The sequence below is a fragment of the Phyllostomus hastatus genome, unplaced genomic scaffold, assembly GCF_019186645.2.
Source record: "Phyllostomus hastatus isolate PE091 unplaced genomic scaffold, TTU_PhHast_1.1 phas_contig_150, whole genome shotgun sequence".
In the NCBI taxonomy this organism is placed as follows: Eukaryota; Metazoa; Chordata; class Mammalia; order Chiroptera; family Phyllostomidae; genus Phyllostomus; species Phyllostomus hastatus.
The window spans coordinates 36,132,300-36,155,560 of NW_025333611.1; the positions used below are offsets into that span (position 1 = coordinate 36,132,300).

At 45.2% G+C, this 23,261-nt stretch overlaps 1 protein-coding gene across 1 annotated transcript; it reads right to left on the reverse strand.

Moving 5' to 3' along the window:
* Positions 1 to 21,006: 21,006 nt before the first annotated feature.
* Positions 21,007 to 21,882, reverse strand: LOC123811306 (olfactory receptor 56-like). Its single transcript, XM_045827283.1, has one exon. The coding sequence runs from the start codon at positions 21,880 to 21,882 to the stop codon at positions 21,007 to 21,009; it is 876 nt and encodes a 291-aa protein (XP_045683239.1).
* Between the last annotated feature and the right edge of the window lie 1,379 nt (positions 21,883 to 23,261).

Sequence of the window (23,261 nt, forward strand, 5' to 3'; positions counted from 1 at the left end):
CACCCACCATCAGCTGCCTCATCATATTGCCTGAATCTCATCAATAGTCTGAACTCTTCCCTTTCAAAGGTGATTTTAGTTTGGGGAACAGCCAGAAGTCATAGGGTGCCAAATCTGGGCTGTAGGAGGGGTGAGTCATTGGGTGATTTGATGCTTTGCCAAAACACTCTGTAGAAGATATGATGCAGGAGCAAACACATTGTTGTGATGAAGCTGTCAATCACCAGTTGCCCAGAGCTGCAGCCTTCTGAATCATCTGAATAGTAGTTTCATTGGAGGAATGTTCAAGCTTAATGCAAAATTTGAAGCAGATTCATTGCTCTACTTACTCAGTCATTTTGAATGCAATGGCCACACAGCACACATGCTCACTCAAGAGCATCTACCACCCCCACCAACTAGTACAGTGAAGTTGTCATTGTTTACACATGTGCATTCCACTCCACTCTTCTTGGCTGCCAGGTTACATCAATGTCACCCAAACTGTTCTCATTATATTAACAATGGCGGGACTTTTTCTGGATAGACCTTGTGTGTGTGCGTGCGCACAGGCACACACACACACATACATATATAGCCTTTGACCTAGATTCTGGCACAGAAATCTGAAAACCCTTGAAATTTCCTAAGTGATAAGAGTAATATGGGTGTCTTGATACTCTTAATAAGCCCCTTTGAAATACACTCCAGGATCTGGTCTGGCTGCCTGAGGAACCAACTAGTCATTAGAATTGTAATTTAGCACCACCCCCACTCTAGCTTCAGGGAGGGGCTAGAGATTGACAGTGGCCAATGATTTAATGTGATGCAAATACAGTAAAACCTCCATAAAAATCCAAAAAGGACTGGATTCCAGAGCTTCCAGGTGGCTGAACCCTTGGAGATTCAGGGACAGTGGCACTCAGAGCGAGTAAGCTCTGTGCCCCTTCACAACACCTTGCCCTATGCATCTTTTCTATCTGGCTATTCCTGAGTTATATCCTTTTATAATAAACTGGGAATCTCATTAGCAAATTGTCCTTCCAGGGTTCTGTGACCCACTCTAATAAATTAATCAAACCCAAGTAGGGTGTTGTGGGAACTTCTATAAACAGCCAGTTGGTTGGAAATGCAGGTAACAACCTGGACTCACAATTGGTGTGTGAGGTAGGAGGGTAGTCTTATAGGACTGAGCTCTTCACCTGTGGGATCTGACTCTCTCTCTAGGTACACAGTGTTAGAATTAATAGTTTGGTGGTGTTGAGAAAAAAGAAAAACCACATACTGGAACAGATCTAAAACACCTTGTACCAAAAGGTAGTGCTGAAAGCATGACAGGGAGATGCCAACTGGACAAAAAAGTCAGCTTTAAAGGACTCCTGTTGGCCAAATTTGAACATCAAGTAAGTAATGGTAGTTAAGGTTTGAGTAAAATAAGAATCCAAGAGTATGAGTATCTACACTGATTATGTAAATAAATGCATGAATAAATAAATGGGAGAGAAGAGAAAGCTATACCCTACTATTGAAATCTCAAAGTATCTCCCCCACAAAATACAAACTACTTATGGCAGGGGGCAAAAGTAAGGTTTACAGTTGTTCATATGAAAAATATAATAAATAATAACAAAAATAAACTGTTTCCTGTACTCATGACTGTAAAGCTACTTTGCCCACCCCTGTGTTAATTTAGAAGTACAGAACACTTGTTAGTCAGCTTGATAGTGGAGGAGGCTTACAGATGCCATCTCAAATGTAGGGTCATGTGGACGTGGCTCCTCCAGCCCCCATAACGGAAGGCTGGCCGGAAAGCCCAGGCCAGAAGGAATCTGTATTGTCTCAGAAATGGATTGTAGTTCCCTCCTGATCCCCTTTTGGGAGGGGCTTCCTGTCTGTGCCTACCTCTTGACCTTTTCTCTTTCTGCACACACAGTGAGGTAGGACAGGTGCCCCCTTTGTCTGGGACCCCTTCAAACAAGTCTTGGACTCAGGGAGGCATGGTCCTGCTTCACTGATCTGCTGCCGGTGCTCCTGTACTGTGGGGCTACGTCTGCTCCACCCAGTGCTCCGTGTGGTTTTTTCAGCTTATGCGAATGAGCAGTCAAGATCCCCGGGCTTGTTCTCATACATTAACCAGGTGACAAAAATTAACAACACCAGATGGGACAAATTTATACCACATGCCTCCTGATACAGTGCAGTGTTAAGAAATTTGCAAATTGTGAGGAAACACCAGTGAAACTGGCTGATACTCTAAAAATGTCAAGGTCAGGAAAGATAAGACTAAAGGATTGTTTCAGATTGAAGGAGACTAAAGTGACATGACAACTAAGTACTGTAGGTGACTTGAGATGGGATCCTGGGGTCTAGAAAGACATTACTCGGAGAAAAAAAGAGACCTTTGAAAATGGCACCAAATCAGATCATAATATTGAATACATGTTAATTTTCTGATTTTGATATAAAAGAATGTCCTTAATTTAAGAAAGTAGTCACTTAAGAGGTAATGGGATACAATGTTTGTACCTTATTCTCAAATGGTTCATTGAAAAATATTGTGATATACAGAGAGAATGATAAAGGAATGCAGTCATGTCTGGTAAATGTTTAATAACTCGCTTTCTGGGAAAAACTGCAGCATTTGTTGATTTCCATGTTGTAAATACTCCCAGAGTATCTGATTTAAGCTTCAGGGGTGACGTCACTGATGGAGCTGGGAAGAGGCATGCATGATGGACCATTCCAAGACACAGCTCCTGCACACCGCTGGTCTCATGCCATTCCACACAGGGCATTTGGCTGTCAGTGTGATTTGTTTCTCTAATGAATCAAATAGTACATTCTGGAGCTTATAAAAATATGCTCAGCCACCTTTTAGCCTTATTAATATACCATGTGTAATATTCAGAAAAGGGAAGTTTTATTCTCTATAGTCATTTGTATTAATATGCAAATATTTTAGGGTCCTACTCACAAATGTTTTTATGACATTAAAAGTATGTTCCTGGACTGTATGCAATCATCACCTATTCCTTTAAGATCATTTTTATGTATTAAATAGAAAAAGCAAAAATATAGCTAATCCAAAAGGCAATGTTAAATTATTTTTAAATAACCAGTTGTTCCATCAGTGCATTTTAAATAACAGGAAGTCCCCAGCCTTGAGCTCAGAGGAAATCTTAACTACTTGTTTTGGGACCCATAAAGGCTGTGCTGGAGGCCACCCAGGAATGGCTGGACCATTCAGAGTAGACACTTATCTCTTTCCAACTCTGCCCTATGACCCTGCAACAAGTTTATAAAAATAGGATGTGTTGTATTTAGATTTTCCTACTGTTCACACTTTCTGTGCAGTTATCCCACAGAACTGTGATGAGGAACTCAGCAGGTGGGTGTGGAGCACAATCCGGTGTACAAACGCACCTGTAATGAGTCTGGTTGTGCAGCTTCTTCTTGAAGTGGTTTGGGGACCGCTGAGGTGCAAAGGCTGGCAGGGTGGAAAGAGGACCTAGACCTCGACAGCCAGGGTGAAGCAAGTTATCATTGGCCCCACAGGAATCTTACTCAGGAGACAAAAGTCCCCAGGGAGCAGGTACTCCCACACCTTGTTGGTGGGCTTATAAATTGGTGCAGCCATTTTGAGGTCAGTTTGGGTAATGTCAACCACTTTGTAAATGTGACCGCCCTGTGATCCAACAGTTCCATACCCAGGAATCTGTCCCATGGAGTGTTCACATGAGCCCCTAAAGATACAGAGGATGTTCACTGAATCAGTGTGAAAGCAGAAGCTGGAAGTCACCTGCTTGCTGTAAGGAGAACAGTTAGATAAAACATGTCTGTTCATACCACGGGGTGCTACGGCACTGTGGATTTTTACCGTGCACATCAACTTTTACAGGGGGCATGTGTTGCTTTTGTCATTAAAAAAGGTGAGTCAGCCCTGGCTGGTGTGGCTCAGTGGACTGAGTGCCAGCCTGCAAACCAAAAGGTTGCTGGTTCAATTCCTAGTCAGGGCACATGCCTGGGTTGTGGGCCAGGTCCCCAGCTGGGGGGCGGGGTGCAAGAGGCAACCACACATTGATGTTTCTCTCCCTCCCTTTTTCCTTCCCTTCCACTCTCTCAAAAAATAAATAGATAAATAAATAGATAAGTAAATAAATAAAATCTTTTTTTGAGTCATTGCCTTATATCAATGGGAAACAATCACAGGAAAGTCCTTCTAAAATGTACAAATGAATTCATCTGATTGAACAACAGCCTTAACACTCAGGGCTAGTGACATGACATGTCTTCATGCCTTTTAGAGGGTTTGAATCACCACCTTTGATTGTTTCTGTAGAACCCTTCTTTCCTGTTCCTTGATAGCATCTTGGGCAGAACCCATGGTGTTTGTATAACTTGCATTGTTCAATGATCTGTCCAGTTTGCAAGCTCCTATCTCATATTCAGTTCTGACCTGCAGCAGGCTGGGGACCTACAGTGACGAGGGGGTCGTTCTGCCTCTGGAAACCCCTCCTCCTTCTTCTGAAGGCTCTTTCTGTTCCCTCTGCACTGAGGTCAGGAGAGAGGCAGCCATATCTTCCCCAGTGCCCTCCCCATTTCTCAGGTACCCCAGCATTGCCTGAACCCCTCACCCATACTCTTTCTGCTCATGCAGGACACCCCAGTGTTTCTGTGATGCTCAGCTCCTCACCTACAGGCAGTGTTACAGAACAAACAAGGGGGGCCTGGGACGATATACTACTATTGAAAGAAGGCCCCGGGTCCTTTATGTCCGCCGCCCGAGGAAAGACGTCTCTCAATGCCAGAGATTCGTGAAAAGGAAAGGAAATGTTTATTTAATGCTATACAAACTTAAAGTAGTGACCTAATGTCTTTATCAAAATCCCAAAGTCCCTTAAAACACCCACAAACAGACACAGTCCTTCCTTCCTTCCCCCTTTGCCCAGTCCAGAGTACCGTATCTCAGGAAAGGAAATAGAAGTCCATGGCTCAGGCAGTCCTCTGGTTCTTCCCAGTTAGTACTCCATCTCGACTGGGAGACCTCCTGGGTTCCCGGCACCCTCAGCTGAGTCGCCTGGATCTCTGCTAAAACCAGGTGGTGGTTCCCCCTTCTAAAGCTGCGGGGGTCCCCACTCTGGCAAAGTCATGTGGTCCTCTCTCCCAAGGCTATGGGAGTCCCCGTTCTGCCAGAGCCACGTGGTTCTCTCTCTCAGGGCTGTGGGGAGGGAGAGTGCCTACTCTGTCCAGGCCGCGTGGTTCTCCCTCTCTCAGGGCTGTGCATGGTTCACCTCTCAGGGCTGCGCATGGTTCTCCTCCTCAATGGCTGCCACATCCTCCTACACTTGGGCACACTTGCCCTCAATCTGCTGTCTTCTCCAGCTTTTCTGGTTGCCATTGTGGGTCTGGGCAGGTGTCACCCCATGTCATGGAGCCAATCTTCTCCCAGCTCCCACGCAGGCGCTGTAACTCAGGGGACCTGCCCCCCAGGTCCCATCTTGGGGGGAGGTCCCTTTCCATCCCCCTGGCCTTGAGCATGGCCATAGCTATTTAGCATGTCTAAGTGACCAGCCAAAGGCTATAGGTATGCTAAATGACCATGCCATGGATTAGCTGCAAAGCTGCCCTGCATGCTCTTGCTCTGTGTGCCCCTTCCCCCAACTCACACCTGTGGGGGAAGGGGTGAAGACACCTTAAAATCTCCTGGACACCTTGAGTTCTGGACCCCATTTAAAATGCCTATTTGGGATCCTCCCTTTTGGCTGCACCCTGTAACAGCAGCATGCTTGGGAAGGAGGCAGCAAAATGGATCCGTTTGGCCCACTTCCCAGATGATCTTTGACCCCCAGGAAACTCCTGCCTTGAGTATGTGCCTTGTTCAGAGGGTATTGGGTGGTCTCTCTCCAAGAGCCATATCTCACAGTTTTCTCTTCCTCTGGGCAGATCAACATTCCTATCAAACAAGATACCAAGCTCCTCTTCTTGCAGACACCCCCCAAGACTTATAGATGATTCTCTGAGGGTCAGCTTAGGGTGGGAGCAAGTACACTCACCCTGCTTTCCATGAAGAGTAGGAAACTGCCTCTCCACAGGAATGTTCCAGCCCTTAGACCTCCAACTGGCTCCAGTCTCCTTCCCATCTCCCCCACCCCAGCTCCTAAAAGGAAATCAGCTCCTTTTTTTGTTTGCCAATTATTTCACATATTTATTTTATTTATAGCTTATAGTCACTGTAAATAAGCTGCATATAAAGGGAAAAAATATTTAAAAATTAAAGCATAATTATGCAAATCCAAAAGATATATGGAACACAAAAATACAGGCATAAAAGCAGGTTCATACACATGGCGGCGGCAGCAGGTGTGAGATCCAGCTAGTGTTTCAAAGAACAACAGGCTTGCTTTTCCTCTTGAAAACCATGGCCATCAAGACACTAAATGCCTCAGCTTGTCAGTGTGTCTTCATGGGAACCACAATGTGTATCTAAAAATGTTCTTCATGTTGAGCCCTGGCTGGTGTGGCTCAGTGGATTGAGTGCTGGCCCACAAGCCAAAGGATTGTTAGTTCAATTCACAGCCAGGGCACATGCCTGGGTTGCAGGCCAGGTCCCCAGTGGGGGACTCATGAGAAGCAACCACACATTGATGTTTCTCTCCCTCTCTTTCTCTCTCGCTTCCCCTCTAAAAAATAAACTCTTTTTTAAAAAGTTTTTCACATCAGAAATGTTGTAAAAGATACACTTTCCATAATGAACCTCCTCTCAGGCTTCATACTGTAACAGGGTGCAGCCAAGAGTGGGGACCCCAAATAGGGATTTGGAATGGGGTCCAGAACTCAAGATGTCCAGGAAATATTAAGATGTCCTCATCCCTTACCCTTCAGGTATGAGTTGGGAGAAGGGACACATGGAGCAGGGCCATTGAGAGCTGTTTTGCATAACAACAACTTTGCAGCTAACCTCTGATATGGTCATTTAACATACCTACAACCTTTAACTGGTTGCATAGATATGTTAAATAGCTGTGGTCATGCTTTGAGCCAGGGGAATGGAAGTAAATTCCCCACCAAGACATAACTCGGGGGCAGAGCCCCCGAGTTACAGCGCCTGCATGGGAGCTTGGAGAAGATTGGCTCCATAACATGGGGCCACGCCTGCCCAGACTCACGATGGCAGCCCAGTAAAGCTGGAAGGATATGAGAGTGTTGGCAAGTGTAGCCAATTGTGGGAGGAGTCAGAAATGGGGCTGCAGAGGAAGATTGGTACAGGGATTTAAACCCAGACACAGCAGCCATTGGGGGGAGAACCACTTGGCTTTGCCAGAGTGGAGATTCCCATGGCCATTGTGCAAAGAGGACCAAGTGGCTGTGGACATGTGAGAGAACCACTTGGTCTTTAGCAGAGTGGGGACTCCCGTGGCCCCATGAGAGAGAATCGCCATGTGGCTTTGCCAGAATGGGGACCCTGTAGCTTTAGAAGGCGGGACTACCACCCAGCTTTAGCAGAGATCCCAGGAACACAGCTGGTGGTGCCGAGAACCAAGGGATGCCTACCAGCTGAGATGGATTACTGGGAAGAAACGGGGGCTGCCTGAGCCACAGACTTCTATTTCTTTTCCTGAGATACAGTACCCCAGACTGGGCAAAGGGGGGAAGGAAGGACTGTGTGTGTCTGTGGGTGTTTTAAGGGACTTTGGGATTTTGATAAAGACATTAGGTCACTACTTTAAGTTTGTATAGCATTAAATAAACATTTCCTTCCCTTTTCACGAATCTCTGGCATTGAGAGATGTCTTTCCTATAAGGTGGTGGACATAACAAACCTGGAGGGTTCCTTTCAGAGAATAGTATATTGCCTTTGGATGCCCCCCTTTTGTTCTGTAACAATACCAGTTTCTGATGTCTAAAACTGATTCAGAATGTGTTCCAAATGTGTTTGGATTCTTAAAGGTTAAACAAAATACTTTCAAAAATAATTCAACAGAATTACTGCAAACTCAATGATGCTGGTACACCCAGCCTCACCCTGCATGGGCATCATCACCTTGGGCTTTGCTCCAGGCTCGGGCAGGCAGTCAGCAGCACTCCCACCACTCCACCTGCTTCCTGCCCAGGCTCCACTGGTAGCTCCACCCCAGCTCCAGGTAGCATCTTGTCCGGTGGCTGCACCTGCTTCCTTCCAAAATCCTGGTCTGGAACTATGTACCACAGGGGCCAAGGCTCAGGAACCCTCCCATACTCATGAGACTTGGGGGCTTCTCCTCCCACCAGCGCACCCATGCATACTGGCTGCCACAATCCCCATCAAGCCAAGGAACTCTTACTGTCTTCATCTTGCCCAGGCACAATTTGGAGGAGATTTTGTGGACAAAGGTCCAAAGCCACATCATTGTATTTGTCACTGTTGCTGCCCTCCTGCATTATTCTCCAAGCCACCCCTGGAGGGTGACCTTGGAGAAGAGCTGGCCAGCAAGAAACCTGGGAGACCCCTTGGACCCCTGGGAAACAGAGAAGCAGCAGGTGAGCTGAGCAGCATGAGGGCCAGGTGGGGATGGGGGCTGGGGTCCTTGATGGGCTGAAGCTTGTTTCAGAAGGGTGACCCCAAACAGGTCGGGACCCAACTCCCATCTGCCTTCTACTAACCTGGGAGCTCACAACCTCATTGTAAGGCAAGGTACTTACCTGTCTTTTTTAACTTTTTTAACTGTTAGCAACTTGTCCCAGCAAGAAGGTATCAGTAGGTCAAAGAAGCAAGAGAAGGAACCAATGGCATTAAAAGGAAGCAAGGTTGCCCTGGCTAGTGTGGCTCAGTGGATTGAGTGTTGGCCTGATGAACCAAAGGATCACCAGTTCGATTCCTGGTCAGGGCACGTGACTGGGTTGCAGGCCGAGCTCCCAGGTTGGGGTTGTGCAAGAGGCTACCAATCAATGTTTCTCTCCCTCTCTTTCTCCCTCTCTTACCTTCTCTCTAAAGTCTTTTAAAAACACTAAGCAAGTTTAATGCAAGGAAATGGGATAAGTGGTACCTCTGTCAGCAGTCAGCAGCTCTGGGAGAGAACCTGAGATACAGTGACAAGGGAACCCAGACTTCAGGTTTCTGCTCTGCAAAGTAAAGAGCTAGGGAACATTATTCATCCTTACAGCAAGAAAACTGGGTAAACTAAAAAACAATGACTCTTTGTAGAGCCACTGAGGTCACAGGGCAAACTGCTGCCCTGAAAAAATGGAAAGAGACTCAGGTTACCAGGAACAGAAGCCCAGGAGAACTCTGCACCACCAGGAGTTGACCAACTGCTAGAGGCAGAGTATGGATCAACCTGAGAGCTCAAAACTCCAGAGGGATCAGTTTTAGTGGTCCCCACACTTTCTTGAGTTTAGCCTATAAGAGCCCAACAAAGTTCTTGCTGTGAAGATTGAAGAAAAATCCCCGCATGCTTCCAGCAGGGACAGAGGGGAAGCAACCACTTTGAAATGGGCCAGAACACTCTGTTCCTCCCCCAGTTTTCTGGAACAATGGCCAGCACTCAAGGAAAACTACTTTATCTGACCTGGGTAAGGGTAATTAGCCAATACCAGATTCCACTAGCCCTCCTATCATATATGGGGTGGGGCGGGGAGGATGGATGACACCACTAAACACTTGTATAGGTCAGATCCCAGGGGCCTGTCTCCAAAGAGACTGAGACCTCATCATAGTACCATAGAATGTTACCCCACAACACCCACCTACACAGCAGGAGACCCCTGCACATTAACAGAGGATAGTTTAAAAAGATTGCAAGGCTCCAACTCTGTTTAAGAGGGACTTTTTAGAGAGACAGAAGGACTTGAAAGCAATCTGACATCTCAAAGAGTTACAGCTGTGGCCAACAGTAAATGTGGTCTCCCAGGCCTCTCGCTGGCCAGACCAACACAAACCATCACACTGAAGCCAATTCACCTCAGTTCCTGTTGCCAATATATCAGGCCTGGTTTGCAGCAAAACTTACAAGGCATACTAAAGGGGAAGAAAACACAGTCTGAAGAGAAAAAGAAAGCAACAGATATAAGAATCATTTTGGAATAATCAGACCAAGAATTTAAAACAATAATATGCTAAGGATTGTAACAGAAAAAGTGGACAACATTTCAAGAACAATGAATACCACAAGCAGAGTGATTGAAACTCTAAGGAACAAGCCAGAGGGGAAACATCTTACCTGTAGGAAACAAGGATATCTTGTCACAAATCATTCAAGCAAGAAATGAGTGAGTTGAAATACTTAGTGTGAAAAGACAAAACCACCAACCTAGAATTCTTCATCCACAACAAAAACTCCTAAAATTTATATAGAACTACAAAAGACCTTGAATATCCACACCAATCTTGAGAAAGAACAAAGTTGGAGGTGTCATGCTCCCTGACTTCCAACTATATTACAAAGCTATAATAATTAAAACACTATGGCACAGGCACACAACAGACACATAGATCAATGTGTCTGTTTATAGCCCAGAAATAAATCCTCACTCATATGGTTAGTTAATGACAAAGGAGGCAAGGATATACCGTGGAGAAATTAGAGTTTCTTCAACAAGTAGTGCTAGAAAAACTAGACAGATACATGCAAAAAGCTGAAATTAAACTATTCTCTTACAGCATGTATGTATGTATGTATGTATATATATATAAATAGATTAAAGACTTAAATATAAGACATGAAACCATAAGAATCCTAAATAAATTATAGGAATTAAACTCTTTGACATCACTCTTAACAATATTTTTGTGAATATATCTCCTTGGACAAAAGCAACAAAAACAAAAATAAGCAAATGGGACTACATCAAATTATAAAGCTTCTGCACAGTAAAGCAACAAAATGAAAAGACAACCTACTGAACAGAAGATATTTGCAAATGATATGTCCAATAAGAGGTTAATATCCAAAATATATAAGGAACTTATACAACTCAATAACAAAAAAATAAATATGATTAAAAAATGGGTAGAGAACATGAAGAGACATTTCTCCAAAGAGGACATACAGATGGCCAACAGACATATGAAAAGATGCTCAACAGCACTATCATTGGAGAAATGTAAATTAAAACCACAATGAGATATCATGTCACACCTGTCAGAATAGCCATCATCAATAAATCAATAAATAACGTGAGTTGACAAAAAGGTGCACCTTTGGTGGGAATGCAGATTGATGCGGACACTGTGGAAAGCCGTGGGAAGATTCCTCGAACACTTAAACGCAGAACTGCCTTATGACCCAGCAATTCCATTTCTGGGGGCCATAGAGCACAGCCTTGGGGAGCATGTGAAGGGAGCAGGTGTTTCCCATGGGGCCACAGGATGATTAGTCAAATGTGCAATTCAAATCATATGTTCACCTTTAAGTATTCTTTCAGGATGCAGAAGTTAGAAAATGAACTGTCAGGACGTAAAAAGTGAGTGATGGGACACAGGTCATTTCCCAGGTCTAGGCAGGAAGTGGGGGAGGCTTGGAGGGACAGCGAGAGGGAGTGTGTCTGAGAGGAACTGCAAACTTGAGGTCCCAACCAGCCTGCTCCCACCATTGCAGGTAGCGGTAACTCCATTCTTCCTGTCCCTCAAGACACAGCCTTTGTGTCTTCCCTAACTCCTCATCACATCCCAACCTACACTGTCAGCAAATTCTGTCAGTTTTACCTTCCACATAAACCCAGAATTGGACCACTCTGACACCTGGCAGCTGTACAGCGACCTCTGGAAGAAACCACTTCATTCCAACACCACTCAGAATGTGCTCTGGTCACTGCAGCCAGATTTACATCGGGAATACGGTTGTTTGGTCTGGGACAGTGAAGCATGTCGCTCGGCTCAAGGACAATTTAGCTCTTGTTTTCCCTGGTGAGGTCATGTGGTTCCGTGGCCAGGTGAACCCTCAGACTGAATCCTATCACATTCACCTCCAGTTTGAAGCACTTCCACTAGGAATTCTATTTCTGCTCTTGGGAGGGGCTCTGCTGCATCCCAGGAGTGCTCACTCACGTGTTTTCTTTGTAGGCTCAGCGTCTCCTCCAGATTATGGAGTCAGATGGGCCTCCTGCAGACCTCACTGCAGAGGCATCCTGAGCTGCTGTGTGAATCAGCCAGACACAGACCAGCTGGCTGCCTGCTTTTCTCACAGCCCACTCTCTACACCCTCTCCACACGTCTCCACCAGATACATTAGCAGGCATTTGCTGCTGGTGTGGGAGGAAAGGGGGGCAATGATCAGAACCCACTATATTCCAGGCACAGGGACCAAAGAAATGCCACTTCTGAAGAATGCCAAGCTACAGAGAGACTGCTAGAAACAACCACAGCTCAGCAGGTGAGGCCCAAGACAGGCGAAGTGAGGAAACAGGCAGGGTGGTGGAGCTTGGGAGGTCCCCACAGCAGGCAACACTGGAGCCTGGTCTTCACCCTTTAGGGTGGCACTTCAGAATCGATCACCCAAGGGCTTGTCAGAAATTGCATGTCCACGAGCCCCACTCCAGACACTGATTCAGGTGGGGCCCTGGAAGCCGAAGGGTCTGGGCAATATTGACTCAGGTGGACTTACTTCAGGAGCCTGGAGACACACTGCTGTGAGGTAGGGAAGCAATCAGCTGATGGTCTTTACCGCTGTCTCGAAAGCTCTGCAGCCCCAGGACACCTCCTAGCAGCTGGGACTGGAGGGACTGGAGAGGGCATGTGCAAGGAGTGTAGATGGGGACAAACAAGTGAGGCCAAAGGGCAGCCATGTGTGAAGGAGGCCCCAAGATGACTGTAAAAAGAGGACACCATCCCAGATGCTCTCCAGGGGTGAGGGTCTCAGTGAGTGACACCTGATCTCTTGATCACTTTGCTGGAGCAGGCAAGTTCTTCCCTCACTGTCCAGTCCTGGGACCCAGCAGCCCCGGTGCCTGTTCTCCTGTTCTCGTCAGCCCTCCACACCAACGCCAGTGCAGCCCTGCCTCACCCTGAGCCCCTGCCAGCAGCTGCTCTTTGAGCTACAAGAAGGACAAGCAGAAGATGGACCTGGGGATTAGGGCTAATTTCCCCCCTAACCTACATGGAGTTTCAGAACAAGCAGAAAAATCTCAGAGGCACCCCCACTGCCAGATGAGGTCAGAAACTTGCCCATGTCAAACTCCGGGACAGACTGAGTCCCCTCCCTTGATCTCTCTGAGAAAAACAGTTGGGAAAAGATGTGCAGCACTGGGGAGCTGAGATAAAGGCCTCGGGTCCAGATGCAAGTGAGAGGTGCTGAGTGGGTGGCACGGGCCAGCTTCGCAGAGGGGAGGGGCCTCCAGGTGTCAGCAGCTGGTAGGAGTGGCTTCCTGAGCCGACTCCTGCCATACTAAATCAGAACCTCTGGAGGTAAAACCCTGCAGGCACTCCATCAAAAAGCAACCTGGGTGACTTTTATGCATGGTCAACCTGAAGAGACCCACGAAAAGGCCCAGAGGGTCCTCCTGGGCCTTTCTCAAGTTCTGTTGACTGTGCTGGGACAGCTCCTCTGTAGCTCTCTGTTGCATCTGGGCAAACCAGCCTGGGGCCATCTCTCCACCCCAGAGTTGGAGGGGTGAGGAGAGGTCATGGGGTTCCAAATTTTAGCTGCCTCTCAAAATCACGTGGGTGTGTTTAAAAGCCGCCGTGGCCCTACCACAAACCAACCACATTGTAAGCCCTCAGCTGGGACACAGATTAAAGTGTTAAAGGCTTGCAGGTGACTGATGGGCAGCCCAGGAGGCACCTGGGCCCCAAAGCAGCGTCTGAACCCCCTTTGTACCATAAACTCCTTCTCAGAAAGGAGGTTTTTTTTTTACCACACATAAACTCCTTCTATGTGTGGTAAAAGCACACATAGAAAATACAAAGGAAAGCCATTATATTAACATACAGTAATCAGAAACTAAAACAAATGTATTAAGTGGGCCAATTTCCCATGTTAAAAATGATCTAATGACAGTAATTTCAGCCAGATATTATCGTACTTATTACACAGTAAATAACAAGCTATATCAGTGGGCCTAATAAATGATGTAATTTCAAAGACGTGACCAGCATAAACAATAGTTCAAGGTGTCTGCAGCAGCTGCAATGTAATTTCAATAGAATCCCTAACAGCTGGAATTCCTATTGGTGATTTGTTGCTTCCATTCAAGACGCCCAGAGAGCATCGCCACCTGCTGGCGTTTGTTAGGAGTGCAGACCCTCAGGGCCCACCCCATAAAGGGCTACACCTCTGTCCTTCCCTCCCGTCCACAGCCAGCTCCACTCCCTCATATCTCAAGTAGAGTGTTTTTCATTCTGTGAGAAGAATTAAGTGGAAAGGTATCTCACACTAAAAGTCAATAAACATACTAGCTTTTTCTTTTTGTGTGTGCAGAGTTCAAAGAACTGAGTGCCTTCTCATTTGCAGACATACCTTGTTTTATTGCACACAACCTCTTTTATCTTTATCGGCCACTTCTATTTCTCCCATGAACTGGGAAGTTCAGGCATTTTGTCCATATTTCTGTGAAAGTGTATGTCTCTAGCAGCTCTCTTTATAATCAATCTCTGTCTTTTGGTCAAAGTTGACAGTATTTACTACTTTGTCATTTATCTGTTTATTTTATACATGAATATCTTTAGAAACAGATATTATATTCAAGTATCAGTCTTTGAGATTTTTTTTATTATTAAGTTTAGAAAGATTTTTCCCCTGTCAGCTGATGGTAAACATACACCTCAGATTACCTGCTTACTTGTAACTCTTTATTCTTTATTCTGGAGTATGATAAGTAAAGAGGTCTGTTGATTTTCTCTATGGTAATCAATTGTTTTAACATTCATTACACCGAGAAATACTGGGAAACAGAACAGCAGCCTCTGACAACTCGCACCAGGCCCATCACCATCAGCCAGCTGGCATTCCGATGAACAGAAGCAACTTCACAGAACACCAGCAACAGACAAGGGCAATCTGATACTGGGATGAAGCAAGGAAAAAACAAGATGCTGCATTTTTTGTCTGAGCCCCAACAAACACAAGGTCACTGTGTCCATCACAAAACTCCAAGCATCATTCTCCTGACTAATGTGAGTGGTAGCCACCCGTCACCAGTTAGAACTCCAGCCTGCTTTCCTGGGTGGGACTTACTACGATTCCCAATCACAGAGTCATCCTGCTTTCCAATAGCAGGCAATGCACAGCCATGTCCTCCTTCCTTCAACACTCCTCCAGGTCACTAATCAGAGTCCCAGTAAGTCCACATACTACCCTCTTGCTGAGTTGCTCCACAGTGCCCCCAAGTGAGTTCTTCCTCTCTTCGGTGAGCAATACACCCAACTTGTTCAATTACTGGTGGCCTTTGGCAGGGGGGTTGGACAGTGCTTTCCTACCACCCACAGATCCTCTGTAGTCCTGGTTTCATTTCTAGTTTTTCAAGATGTTTTCAGTTACAAAATATACTAAGACAGGTGTCATACTTGATTCAACATCTGTTCAACAACAACCATTCAGAACTGTTCTTCTTTATCAGGTGCTGGGCTGGGTAACTGGGCTACAACTCTAAGAGAGGCAATAAGAATTCTCTCCAGCTGACAAAAAACTCCTTCAGAATTGTGACATGTTAAAAGAACATGAAAAAAGGCATGAGAGCCCTACTTTTTAAAACTTTCTCCCCAAAAAGTGAAGATCACTTTTGCACCCACCCCCTGGGACACCCCATTCTCCTCTCCCCACCCCCACACACATGCCAACAAAACCTGCTAGAGCCTGGGAGGGAAGAAGGCAAGGACTACCTAATACTCTGACTATCCCAGGGCTCTGCTCACCTAGAAACAGGTAGAATAAAATGTTCCCCAAAACTACTCCATCAGGTCAAGCACTACTGATAGAGGAACTCAAGAGTTAAAGATTTTAGGGGCCTCCGGTCAAGATGGAGGCATAGGTAGACATGTCTCCTCTCATTGCACAACCATAAGAAAGAACACAGCCAACTGAAAAATGAAAAATACCCCAAACTGCCATAAAATCATCCAGAAAAGCACCCAGAACTGTATGGAAGTCTGACAACCAAGGATTTAAAGAAGCTACATTCATCCAGACAGTACAAGGGGCTGAGACAAGCAGTTCAGGAGGAGAGAACTGGGGCAGAGAGGACTCTGTGTGGCAGTGAGGGGGAGCGGAGAGGCAAAGAGGTAGCAAGTAGGCAGGAGCCATCAGAATAGGTGGCCCCACTTCCACCTGCGGTGAATAAAAATCAGGCAGACACCTTGTGAACAAGCGAGACAAGCCCCAGGCCAGACCTCACAGCACTGGGAAAAATCCTCATAAATTCTGGCTGTCAACCCAGTGGGGGTTGGGGCAGCAGAAAAAACTGCTGGTTCCTCAGGAGAGCTGGGAATGCAAGCAAACCCACCCACCCTGGGAACCACAACAAGGACAGTAGCTAGAGGGGTGCCAGTCTCACACAGGAAGTAGATGAAGTGACTGGAAATGGGCAAGGACCACACAAGCTCCTGGAAGTCAGCCAGCAATGGCATTATTCCCTCTTTGATCCCTCCCTCATACAAGGAGACACAGGTTGCCACAATGGGCGAGTACCCAAGGCTCCACCCCACAAGACCTAACAGGGGCACTAAAACAAAATCAAAGCAGCTCTACCTAGTACACAGACAAGGGAGGCTGCCAAAATCAGGAGACAAAGAAATATGGCCCAAATGAAGGAACAGAAAAGAATCCCAGAAAAAGAACTAAGCAAAGCAGAGATAGCCAACCTATCAGACACAGAGTTCAAAACACTGGTAATCAGGATGCTCAAAGACCTTACTGAATACAGTAAAAGCATAAAGAAAGAAATGAAGGCTCTACTAAGGGAAATAAGGAAAAATCCACAGTAAATCAACAGGGAAGGGAAGGAAGCTGGGATTCAAATCAGTGATTTGGAAAATAAGGAAGTAATGAACAGTCAACCAGAACAAACTAAAGAAATAAGAGTTCAAAAAAATGAGGAGAGTTTAAGACTCTCAGACATCTCCAAAAGGGCCAACATCTGAATCATAGAGATGCCAGAAGAAGAGGAAGAGCAAGAAATTGAAAACTTATTTGAAAAAATTAATGAAAGAAAACTTCCCTAATTTGGTGACAGAAATAGACATGTAAGTCCAGGAAGCACAGAGAACCCCAAACAAGTTAGACCAACTTGGACCCAAAGAGGACCACACCAAGACGCATCATATTTAAAATGCCAATAGTTAAAGATAAAGAGAGAATCTTAAAAGCAGCAAGAGAAATACAGAGGGTTACTTACAAAGGAGTTCCCATAAGACTGTCAGCTAATTTCTCAAAAGAAAATTTGTAGGCTAGAAGGGAGTGGCAAGAAGTATTCAAAGTGATGAAAAGCAAGGACCTGCAACCTAGATTACTCTATCCAGCAAGGCTATCATTTAGAATTGAAGGACAGATAAAGTGTTTCCCAGACAAAGTAAACCTAAGGGAGTTCATCAACACCAAGCCCTTACTATATGAAATGTTAAAGGGACTTATTTGGGAAAAAGAAGAAGATCAAACCTACAAATATTAAAATGGCAACAAACACAACTATCAACAACTGAATTTAAAAAACAAAAACAAAACAACTAGAACAGGAACGGAATCACAGAAATGGAGATCACATGGAGGGTTATCAATGGGGAGGGGAAGGGGTAAGGATAGAGGAAAACATGAAGGGAATAAGAAGCATAAATGGTAGGTACAAAACAGACAGAGGGAGGTTAAGAATAGTATAGGAAATGGAGAAGCCAAAGAACTTATATGTACAACCCATGCATATGAACTAAGGTGGGGGAATGATGGTGGGAGGGGGAGTATAGGGCAGAGGGGAATAAAGGGGAGAAAAAATGGGACAACTGTAATAGCATAATCAATAAAATATATTTAAAAATCATGAAGTATGGTCTTGGTAATGTATTGCTGGATTTGTTTTGCTAATATTTTCTTGAGGTTTTTGCATCTAGGTTTATCAGGGATATGGCCCTACAATTTTCTTTCTTTTTCTTTTTCAATTTTAAAGCAGTTACTGTTTATTAACTGACCAGATTACAAAAATGGCAATGGTGGATACCTTAGTTCATCCTTCTAATAAGCCTGTTGATCTGGTCCTCTCTTTTACTAGCTATATTTTATATCCTTGTGACTATTTTGTAACTACCAATCTATACTTTTTAATCCCTTCAAAAGTGGTCTCAATTAAATCAAGTGCTAAGATTAGTAGGTTTTGTGGCAGAAGGAACTGAGAACTAGAGCTCAATGCCATGCTCAGGAAAACACCAGGCAAGGCTTTGGAGGTAAAAACCAGAACTGCTGCCATTTTACACTCAGGTTCTTCTGGCTTTTCCAGGTGATGGTGAGCCCCAGTTCAGATACCTGCCATTGGAAAGCCACTGATCAAGAGATAAGGGGTACCCTGGCTGGGTACATCTGTGGTTAGAGTGCTGTCCCAATATGCCAGGGTTGCAGGTTCAGCCCCCTGTCAGAGCACATTACAAGCAACCAATGAGTCCTGACTAGTGTTGCTTGGTAGGTTGGGTATCATCCTGCAAGGCAAAACAGCACTGATTCAACTCCTGGTCTGGGCACATAGCTGGGTTGTGAGTTTGGTCCCTAGTTGGCATGTACAGTAGGTAACAAATCACTGTTTCTCTCTCACATCAATGTTTCTCTCCCTCTCTTTCTCACTCAATTACTTTCTCTCTAAAATAAATAAGCAAGTAAGACTTTGAAATTTCCAACAAAAAAGACTTTGAAATTTCACCAGGTCACTTTGGACTCATGTAAGGAAAACAAAAGGATGATAGGAGAGCACCTCTTCTGGAGTGAGGTGGGGAAATTGATATGATGACCCAGGGGAAATTGTTCCTGTAACAAGGGATTCTCCAAATATTTCCATGTCTAAGAGAAAAGGAAAATGGAAATGTATAGCAACCAACCAAAGACAATTCAGAACTTTTTGGAATAAAGATTTAGATTACATCCACAGCTAAATTATCCCAAACAAATGAGGTTTTAGCAGAGGGCAAAGGAAACAGAGAATGGGAAGTAGAAGAAGAAAGTTGGAAACATCAAGTCTGGCATCATGATCAATTGGTGTGCATGTGTACGTGTGAGTGTCCATGTATGTAAGCTACATATATTGTTCTTCTGTCATCCTTTACTCCCTTCCACCCTGAGTGTAGGTGGGGCTCATACTCAGAGATGAGGTATAAGGAACATCATTGCCCACACATGGACACTGTGACCAATAAGGTGCCATGAGTATGAAGAATGGTTACACGTGGTTATGCTGCTGCTGCCCTGTATGGAGTTCAAATACAGATAAAATGATGTGGCTGCTGAGCAGCCAAAGGGGTGGATAGTACAATTTCTAGGCTGTTCCCTCAGCTCCAGTCCTAAATCTCTTCACCCCACTTGAGATGCAGGGCCTGCTTGGCCAAGGTTAACAGAAACACCTCCCAACGAGGCACAGAAGTAGACAGAAAGCCCAGAAGAGGGGAGAGAAAACAAACTCCTTCTTGATTTCCCATTTCTCCATCAAAATCATCTCAGAAATATTCTTCACTCTGTCCGCTGGTTCCATTTTGCAGATTTTGTCTTCACTTTCCCATCACCACTCTCCTCCTGTCCTTCAGAGGAACAAACCCTGGCTGACCTGCACCTGTTCCTCAGCCATCTGGGGACAGACAGTGACCTCTGAACTCCTAGGATACTGAACCAACCACACAGCACCAAGTTCTACACCCAGGTCTGACTTGACATAAGCCGTACCCCCAGCTCTGCAGGTCCCTCTCCTTCTGGGCTCTGGAGGACCCACCATAAGTCAGGACTGTGCAACCTTCTCAAAGGCCTGGGCAACTCTCACAGACACCCCTCTCAGGGACCAGCTGGTCTGTGTCTCCTCCTCTGATGCTGGGGTGCCAAGACTCTAGGTTTCAGTAATCCCAACCCCTCCCTTCACATTCCCAGGCCTAGAAATAGTAGCTTAATTCTACAGGACTTTTGCTCTGCAATCCTTAGTGTTCTTATGCTATTTCAGTTCTCAAACATACAGTTAGAAACTCTTCACGTTATATTTTCTCTGTGAAAATATTTGGTGTGGTGTTTTCCTTACTGGATCTTGACTGATATACATAGGTCTTAAAACAATGGCTCAAATTCTGTTTTTATTTCTGTTCTAATCTTCATCCTCCAAGAAGAATGCTATGTAGAACGTGAAATGCTGAAGTGAATCACAGCTGTTACAGCAAATTTGCCATGTGAACACATACAGTGCTTTAAAAACATTGTATTTATTTTTATCTCATTTGATGTAGCCTCTTGCATTCATTTAACAGAGTTTTCACTAAGCAACTTCTACTCATAAGGCACAAGGCCAGGTACTCATAATGTACAAATAAAAAGGCATTATCCCTGCAGAGGTAACTTCTAAATAGTAGGGATATATTTTTATTTCATAGAAGAAGCTTTATAAAGTGTTCATTGAGTCAAAGGAGAGGGCTAGGACCTACCCAGGGAGAATTATAAAGAAAATTTCTGCCATCTAGAATTCAGATACCCATGATTATTATGCTGAATCATCAATTAAATAATATACAAGTATGTAAAGGGACCAGGACAGTGCCCCATGCTTCATAAACACTCAATAAAATAGTCACAAAAAGAACAGTTAAGACATAGAGTGAATTCACTTCAAGGACTCCATAATGGGGATCAATGACAATAGCATTTTATTGCTTATCTGTGACCTGTTTGAGTTCCATATAGTGGTCCCTAGGAGAGACCCTGTAAGATGGGCAGCTCTCATTATTTCCATTTATTGATAAGGAGACACACTAACAAACGGTGAGTGACTTGCCAATGTTGTGTAACCAAGACATGGTGGCACCTGCCACAGGATGCCCTGGCCATTCATTGTTGGCTGTCGCTCCTGCAACAGTCCAGCCCCTTCTTCAGGGCCCCCATCACATCCCGGTTTCTTAAGCTATAAATGAGGGGGTTGAGCATAGGGGGTAAGGACTGTGTAGAAGATAGAGACCACCTTGTCATGGCTGGGGGTCCGGTAGCGCCTAGGCCTCAGGTAGATGAACATGGCTGCCCCATAGAAGAGGGAGACAGCTGTCATGTGGGAGGAACAGGTGGCTAGAGCTCTTTTACCAGCCTGAGCAGAGTGCATGTGGAGCACAGCCCCCAGGATGCGAACATAGGAAGCCACAATGATGGAGAAGGGAAGGAGCAGCATGAACACACAGCAAGCAAAGAGCAGGGTTTCAAAAAGTGAGGTGTCAGCACAGGCTAGTTTCAACAAAGTTGGCACCTCACAGAAGAAGTGGTCCACAACCCTTGAGCCACAATAGGGGAAGGACATCACTACTACCATCTGGATCAAACCATCTAGCATCCCAAAGGCCCAGGAACTACCAGCAATCTGGAGACAGACCCTCTGACTCATGCGGGTGGAATAGTGCAGTGGGTGGCTAATGGCCACATAGCGATCATAAGCCATGAGCCCCAGCAAAAGCCCCTCTGATCCAACGAGACAGACAAAAAGGCCAGCTTGTATGCCACAGCCCACAAAGGAGATGGTCTTCCTGCCAGACAGGAAGCTGGCTGCCATCTTTGGTACACTGGTACAAACCAACATGAGATCCATGAGGGAGAGCTGACTGAGGAAGAAGTACATGGGTGTGTGAAGTCGAGCATCTATGCTGATGAGGGTGAGGAGGAGGACATTTCCACAGAGGGCCACTGAGAACACCACCATGACCACAGAGAAGTGAGCAAGGTCAGCTGGGCTGTGGGAAAAGATGCCCAAGAGGATGAAGTCATCTGTGCAGGACTCATTCAACCACATGCCCATGGCTCTGTTGTTCACAGTCATCCTGAGAATTTGGACAAAGAAATTCTGAATTAAGTGATATATCTTTATTTACCTCTAAATCCTTCTTCTTTCAGCTATATATTTTGTAATCTACCAGAGCTCAACAACATAAGCTTTGGAACATACAAGTGCATGTTCTTTCATATTCCCATGGCACAGATGACAGGATCTTTGTTTGCTCATAGAGTTGGACTGCATATCTCTACTTGCATGTTTCTATAACAAAAAAATAGAAACTCAATTATTTTGTGTGCCTCAGGACTATTGAACAATCCCCTTTCAGCAAGCAAAATATTGGCTTTCCCATATGACACCAACTTTTTTTTAGCAGGGATTCTGTGGATGCAGCCAACTGTCTCTAACAAGACTAGAACCATTTCATGCCCAAGAGATAATCTATATGAGTTAAAATTCCATATAATATATTACTATATGGGTTAATAAAATGGGTTTCTATGGGTAGGTAATAGAGACAGGAGATGTTCTTTATTTTGCTCAGGCCAAATAAATCAAAATCATTTTCATTCCTTCATGTCATTTATTCCTGATATCCAAACCATGAGCAAAGCCTCTTAACTTGACATTCAGAGCATCTCAGAATACATCTAACTCTTATCATCCTAATGCAACTGCCCTAATGCTAAAGCTACAGTCCTCCCTCTGATGGATTGTTTCAGGCTTCTACTCAGTCTCTTGGCTTCAGTTCATTGAATCTCTTGAGTCTATTCTCACAGCAGTTCAAATGATTCTGTGAAAATATAAGTCATATGATATAACTCTCTTACTGAAGGGTACATCAGTGACTACCCAAAAACTTCCAAATAAAGCCCAAACCGTATCTGGCCTTAAATCTCTCTCTCTCTTCCTCTCTCCCTCTCCCTCTCCCTCTCCCTCTCCCTCTCCCTCGCCCTCTCCCTCTCCCTCTCCCTCTCCCTCTCCCTCTCCCTCTCTCTCTCTCTCTCTCTCTCTCTCTCCCTCCCTCCCTCCCTCTCTCTCTCTCTTTTTCCTCTCTCCCTCTCTCTCCCTCTCTCTCTCTCTCCCTCTCTCTCTCTCTTTTCCTCTCTCCCTCTCTCTCCCTCTCTCCCTCTCTCTCCCTCCCTCCCTCTCTCTCTCTCTCTCGTCCTCTCTCTCCCTCTCTCCCTCTCTCTCTCTCTCTCTCTCTCTCTCCCTCTCTCTCCCTCTCTCTCCCTCTCTCTCCCTCTCTCTCCCTCTCTCTCTCTCTCTCTCTCTCTCTCTCTCTCTCTCTCTCTCTCTCTCTCTCTCTCTCTCTCTCTCCCTCTCTCCCTCCCTCCTCCACCACATCCTCCACCACCAGCATGCACACTGGTGCCAGTACCTCTGGCCTCATCTCTTACCAT

What these genes read in the sequence shown, in the direction of transcription:
- LOC123811306 (XM_045827283.1), bottom strand. Translation starts at nt 21,882, where the DNA reads ATGGGCATGTGGTTGAATGAGTCCTGCACAGATGACTTCATCCTCTTG.